The sequence below is a fragment of the Hakea prostrata genome, unplaced genomic scaffold (genome assembly GCF_041222555.1).
Source record: "Hakea prostrata isolate BN-2017 unplaced genomic scaffold, UWA_Hpros_2 contig_115, whole genome shotgun sequence".
NCBI lineage: Eukaryota > Viridiplantae > Streptophyta > Magnoliopsida > Proteales > Proteaceae > Hakea > Hakea prostrata.
Genome location: NW_028291234.1, coordinates 24,213 through 43,943, shown reverse-complemented (window position 1 = coordinate 43,943; position 19,731 = coordinate 24,213). Strand labels below are relative to the sequence as shown.

General features: G+C 38.8%; 1 protein-coding gene across 2 annotated transcripts; it reads left to right on the top strand.

Annotated features, from left to right (window-relative positions):
- The first annotated feature begins 13,436 nt into the window (after positions 1-13,436).
- RIP4 (ROP interactive partner 2) lies at positions 13,437-16,377 on the top strand. 2 transcript variants are annotated; one of them, XM_089141676.1, is made up of 3 exons: positions 13,437-13,684; positions 14,380-14,460; positions 14,843-16,377. In XM_089141676.1, exons 2-3 carry the CDS (start codon positions 14,447-14,449, stop codon positions 16,032-16,034), a joined length of 1,206 nt encoding a protein of 401 aa, XP_088997802.1. In that variant the 5' UTR covers positions 13,437-13,684; positions 14,380-14,446; the 3' UTR covers positions 16,035-16,377. The 2 variants fall into 2 exon arrangements, with proteins under 2 accessions (XP_088997802.1, XP_088997803.1); XM_089141677.1 differs by having other exon boundaries at positions 14,368-14,460.
- Positions 16,378-19,731: the final 3,354 nt, after the last annotated feature.

The following is a 19,731-nucleotide window of genomic DNA, read 5'->3' as shown; positions in this document are numbered from 1 at the left end:
CCCCACATTAGTGAGGGAGCGTCCACGTTGGGTTTACTTCATCCATACTTTCTAAGAGGATATCATTAGGATAGAGGAAACCTATGTGTAGGCCCCATTTCCCTGGATGACTGTAATCATTTGGATATTCTCTCTCTAGTTCCTATGGATTTGTTCATAACACTAGTTGTAACTTAACTTGATTTATCACTATTCTGCTAATGGTGAAGGAGTGACTTCTGATCACTCTTTCTCTTTGAGACTCTGTTACTTAGAAGTTGTTACTTAATGTTTCCGCACTCTGATTAAAGTCAGACCTTAATTTCAGTGTTATTATCGTTGAAAGCCTTAGGAGGTTATATCCAACCTTTTCTTTAGGGTAGATCCAATGTCCCAAAGTGAAGGAAGAAGTCCTTGTGGGCCCTCTTTATGGAAGACATGCTGTTTGACCCGAAACCGATAGACATTGACGATGATACCCCTTACTTGAGTACATTGTTAGTATTTAGTGAAAACCTGTGCATCGAAGAGGGGTGAACTATTTGAAGTACCTAATGAACTCCCAAGCACAATCCGAAGATATTTCCCGAAACTAAACTTCTTGATGGACTTGTAGGAGAAAACCCCACTCAATTTGACCCCGTATAGCCCTCTGAATCCCTGTCTGAAGTTGCTGAACTATTTCTGGATTTTTTGCTGAAACTTGTTTTGGTCGATCCTCTTTGGTCGATGCCATCAACCAAAGAGCATCGACGAAAGTTTCCCAGATTCAAGTAAAAGATTCTGTTGGAATATTCTTTCATCTATATATGCTAGTGTCACATCCTCCCAGCCGGTACCCTATCTGGCATACCCGAGAGTGTGATCCACAGCCCAAAGATCAGGTATCGAGTAATCAACCTCCCACATAAACAATAACATAATCATGAACAATAATAATAAAAGTGCGGAAGATAAACCATAGATCCAAATAAGGAAAGAATGAATCATATATAAATCAGAGTACTAGACATAATCAGAGTGTCTAAATCAGATAAGTAAAGTGAGGCGAAATCCCACTCTACAACTAGCGGAAAAGTAGTTCTAAAAGAGAATAAACAAGATAGAATCTAATCCCAATGGCAGGTACAATAGGTAACTAAATTGTTCTCAACTTTATAGACAACATCCCTGTAAGTATAAATCTCATAAACGGCACAAGGGCGCTTCCACTCTATGGTCGGACTAAGCATCGTACGGAGCATAACCACTCGCGGGATCTTCAGTGTAATTGTTGTAACCGCAATCACCTTCTTGGAGATATGCCTCTTCTCCTTGCGCTTCTTCATACGGGCCGTCATGATATTCAGAACCTGTAGAATAGTCTAACAAACATTGTACAATAAAGGAATGAGTTTCAAAGAAACTCAGTAAGGCAGTTAAATCCACAATAACATAAATGGCAGGATTACAAAACAAACATAGATGCAATATGGTATGAGACAAACTATGAATGTATGAATCTAACTCTATATATGCTGGTCTCTATTGGCAGACATGCTTTAAGTCATAGCACTGTACTTCTTTAGGAAAGTCTCAATCACTCATCATCAGTTGGTAATGGGTCCGGCATCCCTCGAGATATTCCATGGCTGGGGGTATAGGTCACCACTCTCTCACATAACCATTGGTCTAAGTACCGGCGCATGTCAGGGTAAAGCCTAGCCAAATGCAAGTCTTCTACTCAGTTACATCAAGTTAGATCCAGATACGTCCATTCCTCGCCCCTGGTGATCCTTTCCGGTATCCTTCACACTAGAGTCCTCATAGTCCCTGACTACGGACTCATCAACCCTACTGGTTATCCACATATGGTAAACGGGAAGCTCTCACGTCCCCTCACGGGTTGGTTACCGGTCTTGAGCGCCCGTGAGCCCAAGTCTATCCATATGCAACCCTCCAATAAATGGCCCCCACAATGTGATTCATGTCCTCTCACGGGTTGGTTACCTGTTTTGAGCGCCCATGAATCCCCATTGCTACCACGGGTCGTTCGGTCTCAATACCCCTCTGATTAGGGTCTGACATAACGGGACATCCTAGCCAAACACTACTAGACAGTCCTAAATATGTCATCCAACAGTTTAGGAAGGTGTCCAGAGGGCATCTCCGGAAACATCCCATAATATTCCCGTAGTTGTCCAAGGACAGAAGTGTCAAAAGGACACCTCTCCTTTCCAAACCATACTTAAACATACACAAGCATCAATTCATAACATCACATATATGGTAACTTCATATATGGAAAGAAATCAATAATTACAATCACTTTTTATATAACTAGTAAGTAAATCATACATGAGTCAATTCAATATAAATAAGTAATGCTACTGATATCAAGACAGTACCACAGTAGTATAACATTATAAGAATCTAATTAAAGAAATAACTTAACAAGATTCAAATATAGAAACTAGGATATGCAATTTATGTTGTTAAAGAAGTAACCATCCTTACCTTTTATAACTCGCACAGAATCCTAAGAAATCAAGTAAGATCTTGACAAACTTGAGAAGAAGGTCCTAAACAAGTGTATACAACATATTAGGAAAGATCCCTAACAGAAAAAGATACCAAAACATCCAAAACAGACCAATTCGAGTTGCGGTACTCATTGGTCGAGTGGATTGGTCGATCGGTTCAACGACCAATCGGTCGACCAATGCAGACAGTAGCCTATAAAATCAGAGTTTTAAGATATAAAATCCGAATTTGGTGGTTCAAAAGGGTACTAATCAAGGGGTAAACTACATTAGTAGTATCCTAACACATAGGGGATCTCAAAACACTAATCAAATCAAGTCATCAAGATACAAATTAGGAAACAAAAAGTTACCATAATTAGATCAATCATGGTTCTTGAAGAATTCAAGATAGAAATCAAAGGCAAGAACAATAGGAGAATGAATCATTGATTCAGGTAAAGGTATCATGAAAAGCATACTTAGATCATCAAGAAAATAGACCTAAGAGCATAAATCTAAATAAGGAAACAAAACCTACCATATATGTAATTATCATGATTCATGAAGAAAACATGGTATGGTAGAAGAGAAACAACTAGAGATTGATAGATCATGGATCATGAAAAGAAAACACAGCAATTGACTACTAACATGATCAATATAGTAGATCTAAGGAGATCAGAATTCAAATCAAAAGATAAACAAAGACTAGATCATGTTTTGATCATGATTCCTTCAAAAGCTCGCAATGATCATGGTTAAGATCATTGCTTTAGCCATAAATCCTTAGGAAAATCATGAGAGACAAGTCCAGAGATGTTTACAACAGAGAATGCAGCATCTCCTCTACTGTCTCAACTCAAAAAGGAAAGAAAAACAGAGGTGGAGGAGAAGAAGAGAGTGTAGACATACCTTTGATGCAAAAAGGAAGAGTTTTGACGAAGATCCGTCAAGAAAAACACCAAGGATGTAAGGGAGATGACTTGCAGAGGTCTTTGGTTCGTTCCAAAGAGTTTGGAGGCAGAAAATACGAAGTAGACTCGAGATTGGACTTAAATAGAGCAAGCAAGACCTAATTGCCAAAGACAGCACTCATTGGTCGAGTGGATTGGTCGACTGGTTCAGTCGACCAATGCGGACAGCAATTCCAAAACAGGGAATTGAAGACCCAGATCAAATCCAATCCTAAAGGGGTTTTGCACACATATCAAGTGACTTACCTAATAGGTAGAAATGCCTTCAAACCATGATAGAGAGCACTCCAAGTCCATCAACTAATCCGATATTCATCAAGATTCAGTTTCTATAAATAGAACTTCATCATCAACTCTCATGGATTCAAAGCCAGACACCAAGTCCTCCACTGGGATGGCCCAAAGCTGACTTCTTACTTTACTTCGGGTCACTGGACCTACAAATAGCAAGGTTTCCGGGTCAAGGTTAGGGCTGGGTTTTACAGCTAGCCTCGTGTTTTGAGCCCTATTACACTCATTTAGACCACTGAGAACGAGAGTGGAGCTTCCCAAGGCACTCTCTTGGTATTTGTGAAGGATTCTTGCTCCCAATCATTGCAATCATTGTCTCTTGACTCCATTATCATCTTCTAAGGTATGATTCTCTCTCTTGCTCTCCATTCTACTCACTTCTCTTCTTCTTTTTACTGATGAGACCATGGCTAAGGTGTTGCAACCTTGCAAACACCTTGCCATGAATGTCTCTTCCCATTTATACTTGTTTTTCCTTCATTCTTGCTATGCATCACTTGCATCTTGATCCTTGCATATGCATTACCATGTATGGTTTGATGGGCGCTCAAGACCGGTAACCAACTCGTGAGAGGACATAAACCATACTACGGATACCAGAAAGGGGCCATTTATTGGTAGGGTTGCAAATAGCTAGACTTGGGCTCACGGGCGCTCAAGACCGGTAACCAACCCGTGAGAGGATGTGAGAGCTTCCCGTCTATTATTTGTGGATGACCAATAGGGTTGATGAGTCCGTAGTCTGGGACTATGCTGACTCTAGGGTGGAGGATACCAGAAAGGATTGCCTGGGGCAAGGAATGGACGTATCTGGATCTGACATGATATGACTGAGTAGAAGACTTGCATTGGGCTAGGCTTTGCCGTGACATGTGCCAATACTTAGACCAAATGGTGATGTGAGAGAGCGGTGACTGAAACCCCAGCCATGGATTTGTCCCAAGGGATGCAGGACCCAATTCCCCGGCTTGAGTGATTGAGACCCACCCAAAGAAGTATGGTGCTATGACTTAAAGCATGTCTACTGATGAGCACATTTATGTGTGAAATCTTAGGGCATAAAGCATGCATTTTATACACTTAGAGTGGAGTTACCTTGGGTTTTATGTTGTTTTTGCAGATTTTAGGACTTTTCAAGATTTAAGCAAATATTTGGAGTTTTGGGCTTGAATCATGCTATTTTACACGTTAAGAAGTCCATTCAAATTCTCAAATGCGAAAATGGGCATGATCTGGAGCATGATGGGCTAGAGATGTGTGATTATGGGCCAACTCTGAAATATTGAAGAGATAAAGAAGGTAAATTTGATTTACGGCTGAGATTTTAAATAAAATCTACAAAGATATTATTGAGAGAGTCCAAAAGGAAAAGAGTCCTTGCATACCTCAATATCTTATTTCTTATCTTGGATTTAATTAAAGAAAGAAAAAGAGGAAAAAGAATTATATTCAGAAAGAAAAAGGGGGAAAATCCCGTTTTTGAATGCCTTTGTCCAGTTTCCATCAAACCCTTCATCGAATGGTCATCTGATGTCCGATCGTGCTGATTTTTATATGAGAGCTTCACAACTCCTTAAACCTCAAATCCAACGGTAGAATTATGCATCTGATCTCTCTAAGTAGGCGCAATTAGTACGTCAAAACCCTCATTGACTGAGTCAGATAGAAACCCTGAGTTTTATTCAAATTCAGTCGTGCTTCATATCTCATGTAAACTCTATAAAAGGAGAGCATACTCCATCAAAGGAGAACATGTTCTAGAGCTTAGTAGAAGCATTCTTTCTTCTCTCTTCAGTTTATATAGGCTTTCTCTAGCTTTCTTTGCTTGCATTTGTGAAATTTAAATTTCTAGATTGAATGTTTAGGTATAATTTTTTTATGTAATGCAATTCAAGTTCAAGTTTCAAGTTTTTAGATTCGTTTTTCTCTGGGTCTAGCAATTGTAGATTTAGATCATTCTAGATCTAGATCTAGTTGTTAGGGTTGGTTCAGATTCGAATCGTTTGTTCAATTCGCAAGTAAGTAACCTTCTTTATTAATCTTCTCTCCTCCTTCCATTCCCGCTTCTATCTACTCCTCCACATTCTTAATTTAGGATTTACTTTCAGCATTTATTTATTGTTCTCCCTTCTCCTGGATCCTTGATCAGAGATGCCTACAGTCGTGCCTCTCTTTGGTTAAGGTTTCCATTTTACTTTCTGCATTTTACTTTCTGTTATTTACTTTCTGCAATTTACTTTCAACATTTATTTATGTTCTCCCTTCCCCTGGATCCTTGATCCCTACAGTCGTGCCTCTCTTTGATTAAGGCTTCCTTTTCCTTTTATTGCCTTGTTTATTGCTTTGTTATTTACTTTCTGTTATTTACTTTCTGCACTGTTTTTTTTCTTTAATATTCGTTCCCCCGATCGGTGGACTGTAAGCTATGACAAAGGGTCCACGGTTAAAGTCATTATTATTATACTCCCCTTCCCTCGATCTAGAGCTAATACTCGGATCACTTCCCTTTTCCTTTTATTTTTATTGTTCGCATTTTTTTCCTGTCTTTTATTTATGGATTGATTGTGTTTAATTTATTTTTCGTTTCAATTCGATTGCATTAGATGTATAGATTAGGATCGTTTAGTTTAGTTAATTAGTTAACAAAAATTGAATCATTCTACTCTCGCATTACTATTAAGAAGTTGAATTCTAAGTGGCATATCTCCTTGAGATCGACCAATTAGCTACACGATACCGTGCGCTTGCAGTTACTTTAAATTTCACGAACAAGTTTTTGGCGCCGTTGCCGGGGAGGTATTAGTCCACTTTGTTTCTCATTCTTAGGTAAATCGAAGTGATTTAAAAAAAAAATTCAAAGATATTATTCTTAACTTAAGTAGAAACAAAAACGTATAGTAGTCCCCACTCTACTGTAGAATCCCCAAGATTCGATTGTAGGTGGCTCCAAAGACTATACGGATTCCCTTACTGTCAAACCTATACAGCGCTCAGCTATACGGCAACCTTACAGCTTTGGAATCATTGTTTCAATATTTGTGGTGGGAAATTCACTACTTTCCTTTTGTTTTTGTTATTTTCTTTTCTTTTATTCTTTAGTTAATTTATTTTTATTTTAAAAAAAAATCTCATTCTTTCATAAGAGACATTAACTGCATTAGAGAGTTAGTGAATGTGTGTCTGGACTCGTGATTCGACAAATAGAATTGTCTGAGTGTCTACCTTGACCATGGAAGACCCACCTCCACCTCCTCCACCTAAGAGTCTTAGAGATAGATTTTATCCAACTCGATATGCACAACCCTCCTGTATACTTTACCTGAAGTGAGGGGTAATAATTTTGAACTTAAATCCCATTATTTGTCTATGTTAACCCAATTTCATGGGTTACCTATTCAAGATGCATATTTGTTTCTTAGGGAGTTTGAGGAGGTTTGTGTCCTTATAAAGGTACAACAACTCATTAATGATGCTGTAAGACTACGGTTCATTACATTTGCATTAAATGATCAAGCCAAAAAGTGGCTTTATAGCTTACCTAGGGATAGCATTACCACATGGAAACAATTTACTGTCCTATTCTTGAAGAAATTCTTTCCTTTCTCTAAGACGAATAAAATAAGAAATGATATTCTTCAATTTCGTCAAAAACCCAATGAGTCCTTTGCTAAGGTAATGGAGAGGTTTCAAAGCCTTCTCCAAGAATGCCCTCACCATGGTATAGAATTATGGCATTTATGCCAAATAATTTATGAGGGTATCGATTATCAAACAAAGCAACTCTTGGAATCTATGTGCCCCACAGGATTTACATCATTCACTGATGATTCCGAAGCTTAGGAATTTATTTTAGATCTAGCATATAGAACTAGAAAATGGGAGTCAACCCAAGAATCTTAGAGGACTAGTAGGGGATATTTTGTTGATAGCCAAGTTCATAAGGATGCACAAATAGATAGTATTTTGAAAAAGTTAGAGACTTTGGTAGTTAAAGTTGCACCGCCACCACCAAGTCAAGCACATTTTATTGACAAGTCTATTGCTATGTGTGCATGGTGTCAGTCTCCTACACATATAATTGAGGAATGCCCTAGCTATTCTGGAGGCCAACATGAAAATGTCAGTGCGATGTTTCCAAACCCGTACAAGAACACGTACAATCCTGGGTGGAAGAATCATCCTAACTTTTCATGGTCTCAAGGGCAAAACCAAAATGGATTAAGCAATTATCCACACAAAATCACTTTGGTGCCCCTCAAAAACAAAATGCCAAATTTTCTCATAATCCAAATGTCCAGTTCCCTCAAGCCCCAAATTTCCAGAATGCCAATTTAGCTAGGCCTGTCAATCCACCAATTGTGCCTCATATGCCTCACATTGCACAAAATCAATCATCACCTGGTTTCAACAGAGGTAACAATCCAGAGTTTTCTCGTCTCTCTTCCTTAGAGAAGAATATGGAAGTACTTTCCAGCACCTTCATGACTTCTATGCATAATATGGAAAAACAAATTTCCACTCTTGCAAGTGCTTTGTTTGAGCGAGAAAAAGGTAAAATGCCTAGCCAACCTGAGTTAGTCACATATTAATGAAAAGAGCGAGATTAATAACCACTGTGATGAGGAGACTGTTCAAGTATCTCCTAATAAAAGTTTGTCTGAGAAACCCATAGAAGTTGAGGATGAGTCAGTTGCTTTAGTAGTACCTAAGTTTGGTGAACCACGATCAGAAACTATGAGAAAAGAGCAAATTTCAAATGAGAGTCCTTATGTTCCTAAGGCTCCTTATCCTAGTCGTCTAGTTAATAAGAAGAAGACTGCAACTATGGAGAAAATTTTTGATATCTTCAAAAAGATAGAAGTGAATATCCCTCTTTTGGATGCCATATCCCAGATCCCCGCCTATGCAAAAGTGTTGAAAGATAATGCACTTATAAAAGAATCACTAGCATTCCCAAAAAGACGTTCTTGGCAGGTAACATTAGTTTCAATTTACTCAACCTGTAGCAACCAAGTATAAGGATCCAGAGAGCCCCACCATAGCTTGTGTCATAGGCAATACACACATTGAACATGCTTTACTTGATCTTGTGCAAGTGTGAATCTTCTGCTTTACCATGTTTATAAGCAACTAGGATTGGGAAAAATTGAAAGCAACTAGAACTACTCTTCAGTTGGCAGATAGGTCAGTTAAGATTCCTAAAGGGATGGTTGAAGATGTTTTACTGAAAATGGGAGAATTTATTTTTCCAGTTGATTTCATTGTGCTAGATACTAAACCTTTTTCAATCAAGGATGAAATCCCAATAATTTTAGGAAGACCATTTTTGGCTACTAGTAATGCATTAATCAATTGTTGAAATGGTCTTTTACGGTTGTCTTTTGGAAATCGAACTGTGGAGTTTAATATATTTAGGATAGGGAAACAACCACAAATAGAAGAAGAGATCAATATGCTTGAGGAATCTTTTGATTTTCCTAATGATGTGATTACCAATTTTAAAATTGATTTTGATTATGAATTTCAAGAATGTATGGATATGTTGGATGATGATAGTGAAACTTTCTTTTCTGAAGTCTTAAATTTTTACACACCTTTGGAGCCTATTAAACCTCTATCCATCTCCATCTCCTTTCCCAAGCCCTCAATAATTGAACCCCCCAAGCTAGAATTGAACGAGTTGCCTTCTAATTTGAAGTATGCTTTATTGGAACAAGATAATAGTCTTCCTGTCCTTGTTGTCTCTGATTTAACTTTTGACAAAGCAGAAGAGTTGATCACACTGTTGAATGATAATAGAGAAGCATTGGGTTGGTTTGTCACTCATATCAAAGGTCTAAGCTCTTCCATTGAACAACATCATATTCATCTTATGAAAGATGCAAAATCTTCTAGAGAACCTCAACGTATGATGAGAATTTTCTTTAACATTGTGAATGTTTTTCTTGAGATCTTTAGAGATGATTTTTCGATTCACGGTTTTTCTTATTTGGTGTGCCTTCCCCATCATACATTGATATTGAAGATAAGACTAAAGCTTCCCATGATAAGCACATCTTGACTAAAAGGTATACCCCTCATTTGTCTTCTTTGTTTAGCATACATGCATTGAGGACATTGCATTACTTAAGTGTGGGAGGGGGGGGGTATAGCTGCGTTGTAGATTTTAACTTTGACTTTTGGTTAGTATACATATTCTTTCAATTGCTATGATGTGTGAAATGAGAGTGATTTTGGTACCCATCATGAACACATAAAAACTCAGTTGAGAGGAAGGTAACTTGTATATACGTTGAAATGAGACTTTCCTTAGAAAAATAAAAGGCCCTTAACTTAAGGCGTTGGACCATCTATGAGTTTTGTGGGTCCTTGTTTCTTTGGCTAGAAGTTGAGATCAATTTTGTGTATGGCATGACAAAAGAAGAAAAAGAGAAAAAAAAAGAGTAGAAAGTAAAAGTTGAATTGCCAGGAACTAGACAGGGCACTCCGACTCAGGAATCGAGGCGACTTGATCGAAACTCTTAGGAAGGAAATTCTTGAAAAGAACTCTCGCATCACTGTTTATGTGGGCATATGCAAAGCAAAGCTACAAAGTAACTTGGGTTTCTGGTGTTTGCTCCACCATGTCATTCAAGCCAACCGTAGTGGAGTAAAGTAGAGTTCACTACTCAAAAGCCAACCATGGAGACTAGCATATGTAGAGTTAAAATCATTTTTGAATCATCTGTCTCATATCATTTTGCATCATGCTATACTTTGTATCATGTATCTATGTTATTGTGGAATAACCTGCCTTGCTGAGTTCTTTTGAACTCACTCCTTTTTGCAACATCTTTTGTTAGACTCTACTGCAGGTACTACTACTGTTGACTATGATGGTCAACACTATGAAGACCAAGTTGATGACTCGTACCACACTGGTTACGGTGAACAAGTTGATAAAGACTAGTAGTCCAAGATTGGGACTTATCTGGAGAAGTTCAGTTTTGCACTTGGGTGCTAGGGATGGGATATTGTCTCATTCCCTTTTTAACCTTTTATTTAATTCGTTGAGACTGTAGTTTAGTTTGTTCCCTTGTCACTTTGGGAACCGGTTGTAACCCTAAATTTTAGTCGATCTACCTTTTGCTATTATTATAGGATGGGTTTTCCCCCTGCTTTTCATACTTTGACGATATATCCTATTTGTATCATTTCCGCACTCTGATGTTCCTTGTGATCCTTCTGAGATCCTTTATTGACTTTTATTATTAAATTATTTGAATATAAAGATTTATTCTTGCTTTTGATTATATTATTGTGTTAAGTGACTATGATCGTTCCTAAACTTGATCGGCGGGACTGTGGATCACTTCCCCAAGTAATCTAGATAGGGTACCCCCGAGTGGATTAGGGGCAGGATGTGACAGCCTCTAAGGACGAGAAACCACCTCCGACGATCTAGTTAGTCTAAACCAGTAAATAGCAGACTCCATTGAGGAGAGGAGACCCCAAGAGATGATGAAGATCATCCTCTTGAAGGGTTAGAAAGCTAAAGAATGTAATGGCTGAAATGTGTATGTAGAGCTTACCCCTGTTCAAGCATGATGAGGGATTATATAAGTGAACCATACCTAAAAAGGATAGCATGCTTCTTAGCCTTTGGATGTTGATTGGCGAGATGGATGGTGGAGATGACTCCTACCATTCCTGGAATCACGACGCGGTCCAGACGATAGCTTTAGCCACCATGAGCGTCCCATCCAGGTGCCTTATCACTGGCCTTAATATGTCAAAGCTTTTTGAGGAAGATAGGGATCCTGTTGTCCCAAGGCTCAAGAAGATCTCCAACCACGCAACATCTCTGAGGCAGCCGTCTTTATTTGTGGAAAATGGGCCCCAGTGTGCTAACTTGTGCCATCCATGCTGACTCGGATACCCAAGGCCTTCTCCAGATAAAGGAACCCTGGGCCTGAAGACGAAACTGAAGGAAGCCCAGGCCCATTGAACACTCTGAATCCCTCTTAGGTACCAATTTCCTGGGCTCAGTGGGATATGGTAATAACAATAACCATTCTTCACAATCACAGGTATGAGAGGAGATCATAGTAAGAGTAAATCAAAAGAGTAGATGAGAGAGTATAATACCTAAATTGAAGAGCAATCAATGAAGAACTTGAGAAATTACAAGAGTTCTTCAACAACACCAAGGAGAGGCTTTGAGAGAGGTTTCTCATGTTCACCAGAGGTTTTAGAAATTAAAGAGGCTAAAAATCACATATTCCTTATTAAATAGAGCATCAAAACCCTAAATAGAAGATCTTAACTAGATTCTGTCACTGTGGGTTGATTGGTTGGTCGACTGGCCTAGTCGACCCAGGCTGACAGCAAGCCTTAGTCAGGGAAATAAAGGTCCAATCCTCATCAAATTCAAATGGACTTCTCCCAACTCAACAAATAGCTCACCTAGCATAGAGGAATGCCTTCAAGTTATGTCCAACCAGGCTTTAGGTCCATCAACCAAGCTCTTCTTCATCAAGGTGCAATTTCTTCTCCAATTCTATCAAAGTTTCCAAGTGTGGAACACCATCATCAATTTTCATGGGTTATGGGTCAAACACAATGTTTTCTATTGAGATGACCCATAGTTGCCTTCTTCCTTCACTTCGGGTCTTCAAACCTACAAACAACAGGGTTTCCGAATTAAGGTTAAGGCTGGATTTCATAGAACTGCATAGTTGGGACATTATATCAAATTTCTATTCTTCTGATAGAATACGTCTTACGCATTTTGTAACAGTCATTCCCTTTCTCACCTGTTCATTCTTAAAAAAGGAAAAAGCAAACCTTTTTAACAATCATCAATTACCCTTTTTTTCTTTGTCTAAGCACAGTTTAACACCAAAACTGTTCTCCTGGACCATTATTATATCCTAATTAGATTTGGAACTCATAAACTAATTAATATACACATTACAATGCATGAAATTAAAATTACAAAAGAAATTGACTATAGCCTGAAATTAGACCAAAGGTTCAAAATATGGGTACGAGTATTTAGGTGATTATAAAAGATGTATCATCTCATATCAAGTATGTATTATGTATGCCAAATCATTTTAGTACAATCTAATATGTCTTTTGAAAGAAAAAGAAGAAAAAAAACTTCTCAATGTGTATCATACTGTTTATACATGGGATGGTATCATATCACACCACGGACACAAAACTGACTTGACCAATTGAAACCCCACCAATATTGCAATCTCTGAAGATGTCGAATGTCCTAAATTGAATGGACATATAAACTAAACTTGTTTTATATGATTGACTTATTCGAATGCACTCTACCAAAAGGAGGGAAAAAAACCCACGTTGATGCAGTAATTAATCTGGACCGTCCGTTCATGGCTGATGCTGATCTGATTGCAAAAAACAAAGAATCGACCCGTAGAATTACTACGGGAGACCAAGAGGAGACGACAGGAGTCGCATCTTCTCTGGACAATGGAAGTTGTAGACTTGTAGCAGAACAGACAAAACACTGATAACAGCTTGGATTTTCAAGAAAAAGCATTTTTAAATTTTCTCTCCTGTCCTTTTTGGCCACTATGCACGATTCTGTTCTTCAAAATTTCAATTTTCCCGATATTTTAGGTGCTTGATTTAAAACTTCATCGATCATAGTGTTTTTTTTTTTGGGTTCACATCGATCGTAGTGTCATAGACCCACAAACGTGACCGTGTGAGCATTAGTTTCAAATTGATAATAATTATCAATTTGTAAGCGCCTTCTGTTTGAAAACCACTCTGTGAGCTATAAATTGAAAACCACTATAGAACAATTCTGACGGTTTCTTCTTCGTTTAAAATTTGATTTTGGTCTCTGCTCAGCTTATCTCTTTGGTTCAACGGTTTCTCAGTAACAGTGTTTCTTCAGCTGGGTTTCACAGCTAGGTATTATTCCTTCTCTTTCATTCGGTGATATGTTTGAATCTGAAGATCTTGGTTCTGAAACATGGGTTTGTTTTAATTTTACTTTCTTTTTTAAGATTTTGAATGTTTTTAACTTTTGCTAAAACTTCTTTGCGTCTGTTCAAGTTGCGACGAGTTTACATCCTCCAGTTTCAAAACACGTTAACAGAACAGAGAGGAAATGTTCTGTTTCAGATCTACATTTTTGTAGTTCTTCTCTGCATCCAGGGCCGATGTTAATGTTTTTTCTTGCTATCTTATATCTAATGGCTAACCCATGAACGATTCACTAAATTGTGGATAAACTTGAACTAGCTGAACAGTAATCTGATGATATTTTAGAACTTAAAATTAAGCTCATAGGGGCAAAAGGAAACTCCATTGACAGATTTGATAAGCTCATAGATACAGAGCAGACGATGTTAGTGTGTATGGTCTATTTCCACCCTAAAGTGCTTCTTTTGAGACAGAAGGAAAGCTTCTTTTCCCAGTTCCCATAATAGACTATTGTAAGTGAACAAGGACCAAAAGCAAGTGGTTTTGATTTTTTTTTGGCAGAGTGGTTTTGATCAAAAAGTAAGCTTTTCTCTTCAGTTTAGGGATTTATTTACTATTGTGCAATATTGTAATATACTTCAAATGTGAATATCTCATCTGGAGTTTAGTGCTTTTTGCAGACTAGAGAGTCTTATCCAAATTTCTCTGCTGCTTCTGTGCTTGGAGGGAGTTTAATAAGAAGATCAAATGCCACGATCGAGGTTGGTAATCTTGTCTGAAATCAAGCTGATCTTTCCATTTAAAATAGTGGGGGAGTTCTTGTTAATGGTTTCTTTTTACTCTCCCTGCATCTTGCTTTGCAGAAAAAAAATGGTTTTGTCGCACAACACATCACTACAACACTACTACAATAAAGCTGCTATCTACTTTAATTTGACATTGATGTGGTAGATGGGTTCTGGGTGAATTTATTAATTAAAGTGAATGAACTTGAATGGAGGAAGAACTGAAATATTCCAATTTGAATGCTATTTCAGTGATCATGAATGAAAAGAAATTGGCATCTGCTTTTTCCCTTTTTTTTTTTGAAATCTATTTGTCTGTGCATAGCTGGTTATTTATTGTACATTGCTTGGTTTACAGGGGATCTGAGTTGCCTCAGAGGCAATCTCCCAGGGGTCCACTTTCAGTGAGAGCTTCAAGCTCTGATTCTGATTCCCTGCATCATCATCATCATCGACCTGTTGTTGATAGGAGTCCAAAGGTGGCAGTTGTTTCGGAACGAAGATCACCCAGAAGCTCACAATCTGATTCGTTGCAGCAGAAGAAGCTGGGAACTCGCATTGCTGGCTTGGAGACCCAACTAGGTCAAGCTCAGGAAGAGCTCAAGAAGCTTAAAGATCAGTTAGCTTCTGCTGAAACTGCCAAAAAAGAAGCTCAAGCAGAGCTTGAAAAGAAAGCCCAGAAACCAGTCGTAGAGGAGATCCCCAAGGAAGAAGATCAACCACCTTCTACTCTTGAGGAAATTCATGAACCATTACCATCATCATCATCATCATCATCATCAAATGGGAAAAATCCCTCCGACCCAGATGACCAATCCACCGATGTCTTCGAAGTTCCAGTTGAAACTAAACCTCAACTTGACCCACAAGTTCATTTCAAAGAAGAAGATGAAAATAAAGAAACCCAAGTTGAGAACTCTGTAGAACCACCAGCACCAGCACCACCAACACAACAGGAACCTGAGAAGCCTCCACCAGACAACTCAGCCCTTTTGAAAGAAGAAATCAATTCTCTGATTGAGAATTTGAAGGAGAAAGAGAAGGAATTGGAGATGTCAAGAGAAGAGAATGAGAGGCTAAAGAAACAAGCTAAAGACGTAGGAGTTAAAGCTGCTTCAGCATTAGCTAAAGAAGAAGAATCTGCCTTGAAGCTTGCCAAAGTCGGAGAAGAGCTTGAAGAGAGTAAGGTTAAATTGTTGAGGTTGAATGAGAAACTGGAAGAAGTTGAAGCAGCAAAAGCGTCGTTGGAGACAGAGATGAAGAAGATGAAAGTTCAGACAGAGCAATGGAGGAAAGCTGCAGATGCGGCTGCAGCAATACTGTCTGCTGGTGCTGGGGTAGAGATGAACGAAAGGAGGGTTACAGAGCGGTGCGGGTCCATGGATAAGTACATGGGGAACGGGTTTGGAGCGGCTGAGGGGTTTGGTGGACCTGTGGGGTCACCGCTCGTGGCTGACGATTTGGATGATGGATTCGGATCCGGCAAGAGAAAGGGTGGTGGTGGTGGAATGAGATTTAGTGATCTGTGGAAGAAGAAGGGCCAGAAGTAGACAGTTTTCTTTCTCCAATCTGGTGGCCCGATTTGTGATGGCCCGACCCGGTCCTGATCTTATTAGGGTTTTGTTTTTGAGTTGCGAAATAATTAGCTCGCTGTTTCGCAGAACGCTAAAGTTGTAATGTCACGTGGTTGGTGCTCTCTAGAAAGTTGTCAAAAGCTGTCAATGATCCTTACAGTGTGACCATGTTAAAGTATTTTAATAGACAGTATTTTAATAGAAAGTGTTACAGTGTGACCACTTTTTTTTGGTAACCATACACAGTATAATCTTTCTGGCCAAGAGAATGCTAACTGGTTGTGTAGCTCATACATTATCATGCAACCAATAAGGGAGTTTGGATCACCTTTCTGTTGTGGACCTCACCTTTTACAGTATGGTTAAAAGCGTTAGGAGAGCATATTCTGCTTTCCTAGATGAAGAGCTGATAAGTATACCAAAAAGAAAAACAAGAGCTAGATCGCCTCTTTGTTGTGGGCTTCACTTTTTACAGTATGGTTAAAAGCGTTAGGCAAGCAGATTCTGCTTCCTTGACGAAGAGCTGATAAATTTATAAAAGTAAAAGAAAAATGAAGCTAAGTGCTGATAATGACTTCCAATAACGTTAAGGTGCATAGGGTTTGAGCATGTTCAATTTAGGAAGAGAACTAGATCATGGGGTTATGGGTGTGCCACCTCAGCAAATTCAATAGTTGATGACTAACGTTTAGATGAAGGATCTAGCATATCTTTATATAGGAAAACTCATTATATCGTCCATCAATATCTAATGGTCCCTATTAGCGCACACCAGTTAACTCATAGCAAATTTATACTAACCATATATCTTCCCATATAAAATCAAATCAGAGTCATATACAATCAATAAAGCCTACCTTATGTAAAATATTTTAAAATGTTCTAACAGCTAGTTCTCAAGATGTTAAGGAGCAGCGGCGAGCGGGATTTGGAGGCATTGTTATGAACCATTTGGGAGAGATGTTATTTGGATTTGAACAATGATCAACATCCCAAGATACTCTTTCTTTGGAAGCACTGACAATGAGAACGGCTCTGTTATGGGCACAAGATCTTAATGTGACAAACATGATGATGGAGAGTGATAACCAAGCCTTGATCACTCTCATTCAAAAGTACCCTCAAGAGGTGCTGTGGAAAATTTATCCTATCATCCATGACATTAGCATGCTGGCAGCATCCTTTGATTTTATTTCCTTCACTAATGTTCCAAGAGAAGCAAACTTTGTAGCAAACGCGTTGGCAAAGGAAGGAGTACTAATTCAGGATGTTTTTTTATATGTACACACACACCCTCCTTCTATTAGGCTGCTTATGTTATTTGACTTTCTCTCAGTAGGTTGTAATCATGGATTCTCCTTCTAATAACGTGAGTACGACTAATCTTGACGTGATACATTTTCATCCACGAATTCCTCACTTTTATAGTCACCGTAGCCAACACCTTGGGAGTAGTATGCGTCATCTGTTTGTGCTTCATAGTATTGGCTTTCATAGTCGTCAGAACCTGCAAGATAGTCTAACAAAAATATTTGCAAAAAAGAGTGAGTTCAAAAGAACTCAGCAAGGCAGGTTATATCCATAGTAACATAGTAAACATGATTCAAAACATACATGATGCAAGATGATATGAAACAGACAATGCATGTATGAAGCTAATTCTATGTATGCTGGTTTCTATTGGCAAACATGCTTTAAGTCATAGCACTATACTCCTCTGGGTAGGTCTCAAATCACTCTCCCTCAACCATCTCTCTATCTTGGGTTCTCTGGTGGTAATTGGGTTCTGCATCCCTCCCGGACATTCCTTGGCTAGGGTTTAGGTCACCGCTCTCTCACATCACCATTGGACTGGGTATTGGCACATATAAAGGTTAAGACTAGCCAAATGCGAGTCTTCTACTTAGTTATATCAAGTCAGAGTCAGATACTTCTATTCCTTGCCTTTCGCGATCCTTTCCGGTATCCTTCTCATTAGAGTCAGCATATCCTATGCACAATCAACTCGGACTACGGACTCATCAACCCTATTAGTCATCCACAAATAATAAATAGGAAGCTCTCATGTCCTCTCAAGGGTTGGATATCAGTCTTGAGCACCCATGAGCCCAAGTCAACTACTTGCGATCCTACCAATGAATGGCCCCACAATGTGATCCATGTCCTCTCATGGGATGGTTATCGGTCTTGAGCGCCCACAAACCCACATTGCTGCCACAGGTTACTCGGTCTCAATACCCTTCTGAATCAAGTCTGATATAACAGGGACATCCTAGCCAAACACTGCTAGACAATCCTTAAACATGACAACCAATAATCCGCGAAAGAGTCAAAGGGCACCATAGGAAATGTCCCATATATACCACTTCCACTGATGTCCAAGGACAGAAACATCAAAAGGACATTCCCCAATCCCAAATTATACCTAAACAATCACATTCCCAATTCAGTCATAATGTACACCGCTGATATTCCATCATATAGAAAGATATCATATAAACATGCTCAATTGAATAAGTAAAATTACAAGAATAAGAATCCATACATGATCAAAGTAATAAGAGAAATACATGAACAAGGTTCTACTGTACTTAGAGTACTTACAGTAGTAATATCATAATAAGAAAATGGAAGAATGACAGTATATTCATGCAATTTCCAAATTAGAAACTAAGATTCATGCAATCTAGGTTAATATGGAAACAACCGTCCTTACCTTAATTAGCTTCGAAGAAATTCCAGAGATCAAAGAGAATATGTCCTGTGAAATCCAGCCCTAACCTTGACCCAGAAACCCTATTGTTTGTAGGTCCAACAACCCGAAGTAAAGGAAGAAGTCAATTATGGGCCATCTCAGTGGAAGAATTGGTGTCTGGCTTAGAATCCATGGATGTAATATCCAGCCCTATTCTAACCCTGACCCTAACCCGGATCCACTGTTGTATTCAGGTCCGAAGACCCGAAGCGGTGGTAGAAGATACCTATGGACCATTCTGATTGATGATCATGATTCGGAGACTGAGCCTATGGACATTGATGATGATACCCCTTGCTTAAACGCATTATGAGTGTTTAAGGAAAGTCTGCGCATCAGAGAAGATTAATCTCGTTGATGTACCTATTGACCTCCTGTGCACAATCCGAAGGTATTCCCTGAAACTAGACTTCTTGATTGAATTGTGGAAGAAAAACTCACTCAAATTGACCTTGTATAGCCTTTCAAATCCCTACTTGAAATTGCTGAACTAAACCTGTCTTTCTGCTGAGAAACATTTTGGTCGATCCTTTTGATCGATACCATCGACCAAAACCATCGACCAAAGTTTCCCAGTCTACCAAGTTAAAGATTCCATGGAATATTCCTATTCTATTTATTATGACCTCAAGCCTTGAGCCTTGTGCAATCATTTTCTCACCTGAAATCGTGGGGAGAGCTTCCCAAGGCACCTCCTTGGCTAATGTGAAGGGCCTCATCAAAAACTCATTGTTTACTATTGATTCTTGTCTACTTCTTCCACACTAAGGTATGAATCACCATTCCACTCTCTACCCTACCATTTTCTACTCTTTTCTTTTCCTTTCTTGCTGGTGAGACATTGGAAATGGTGCTGCAACCTTGCAACCACCACTCCAAGTGTCTACACATGATTAACCTATGAGTTTCTTAGCCATC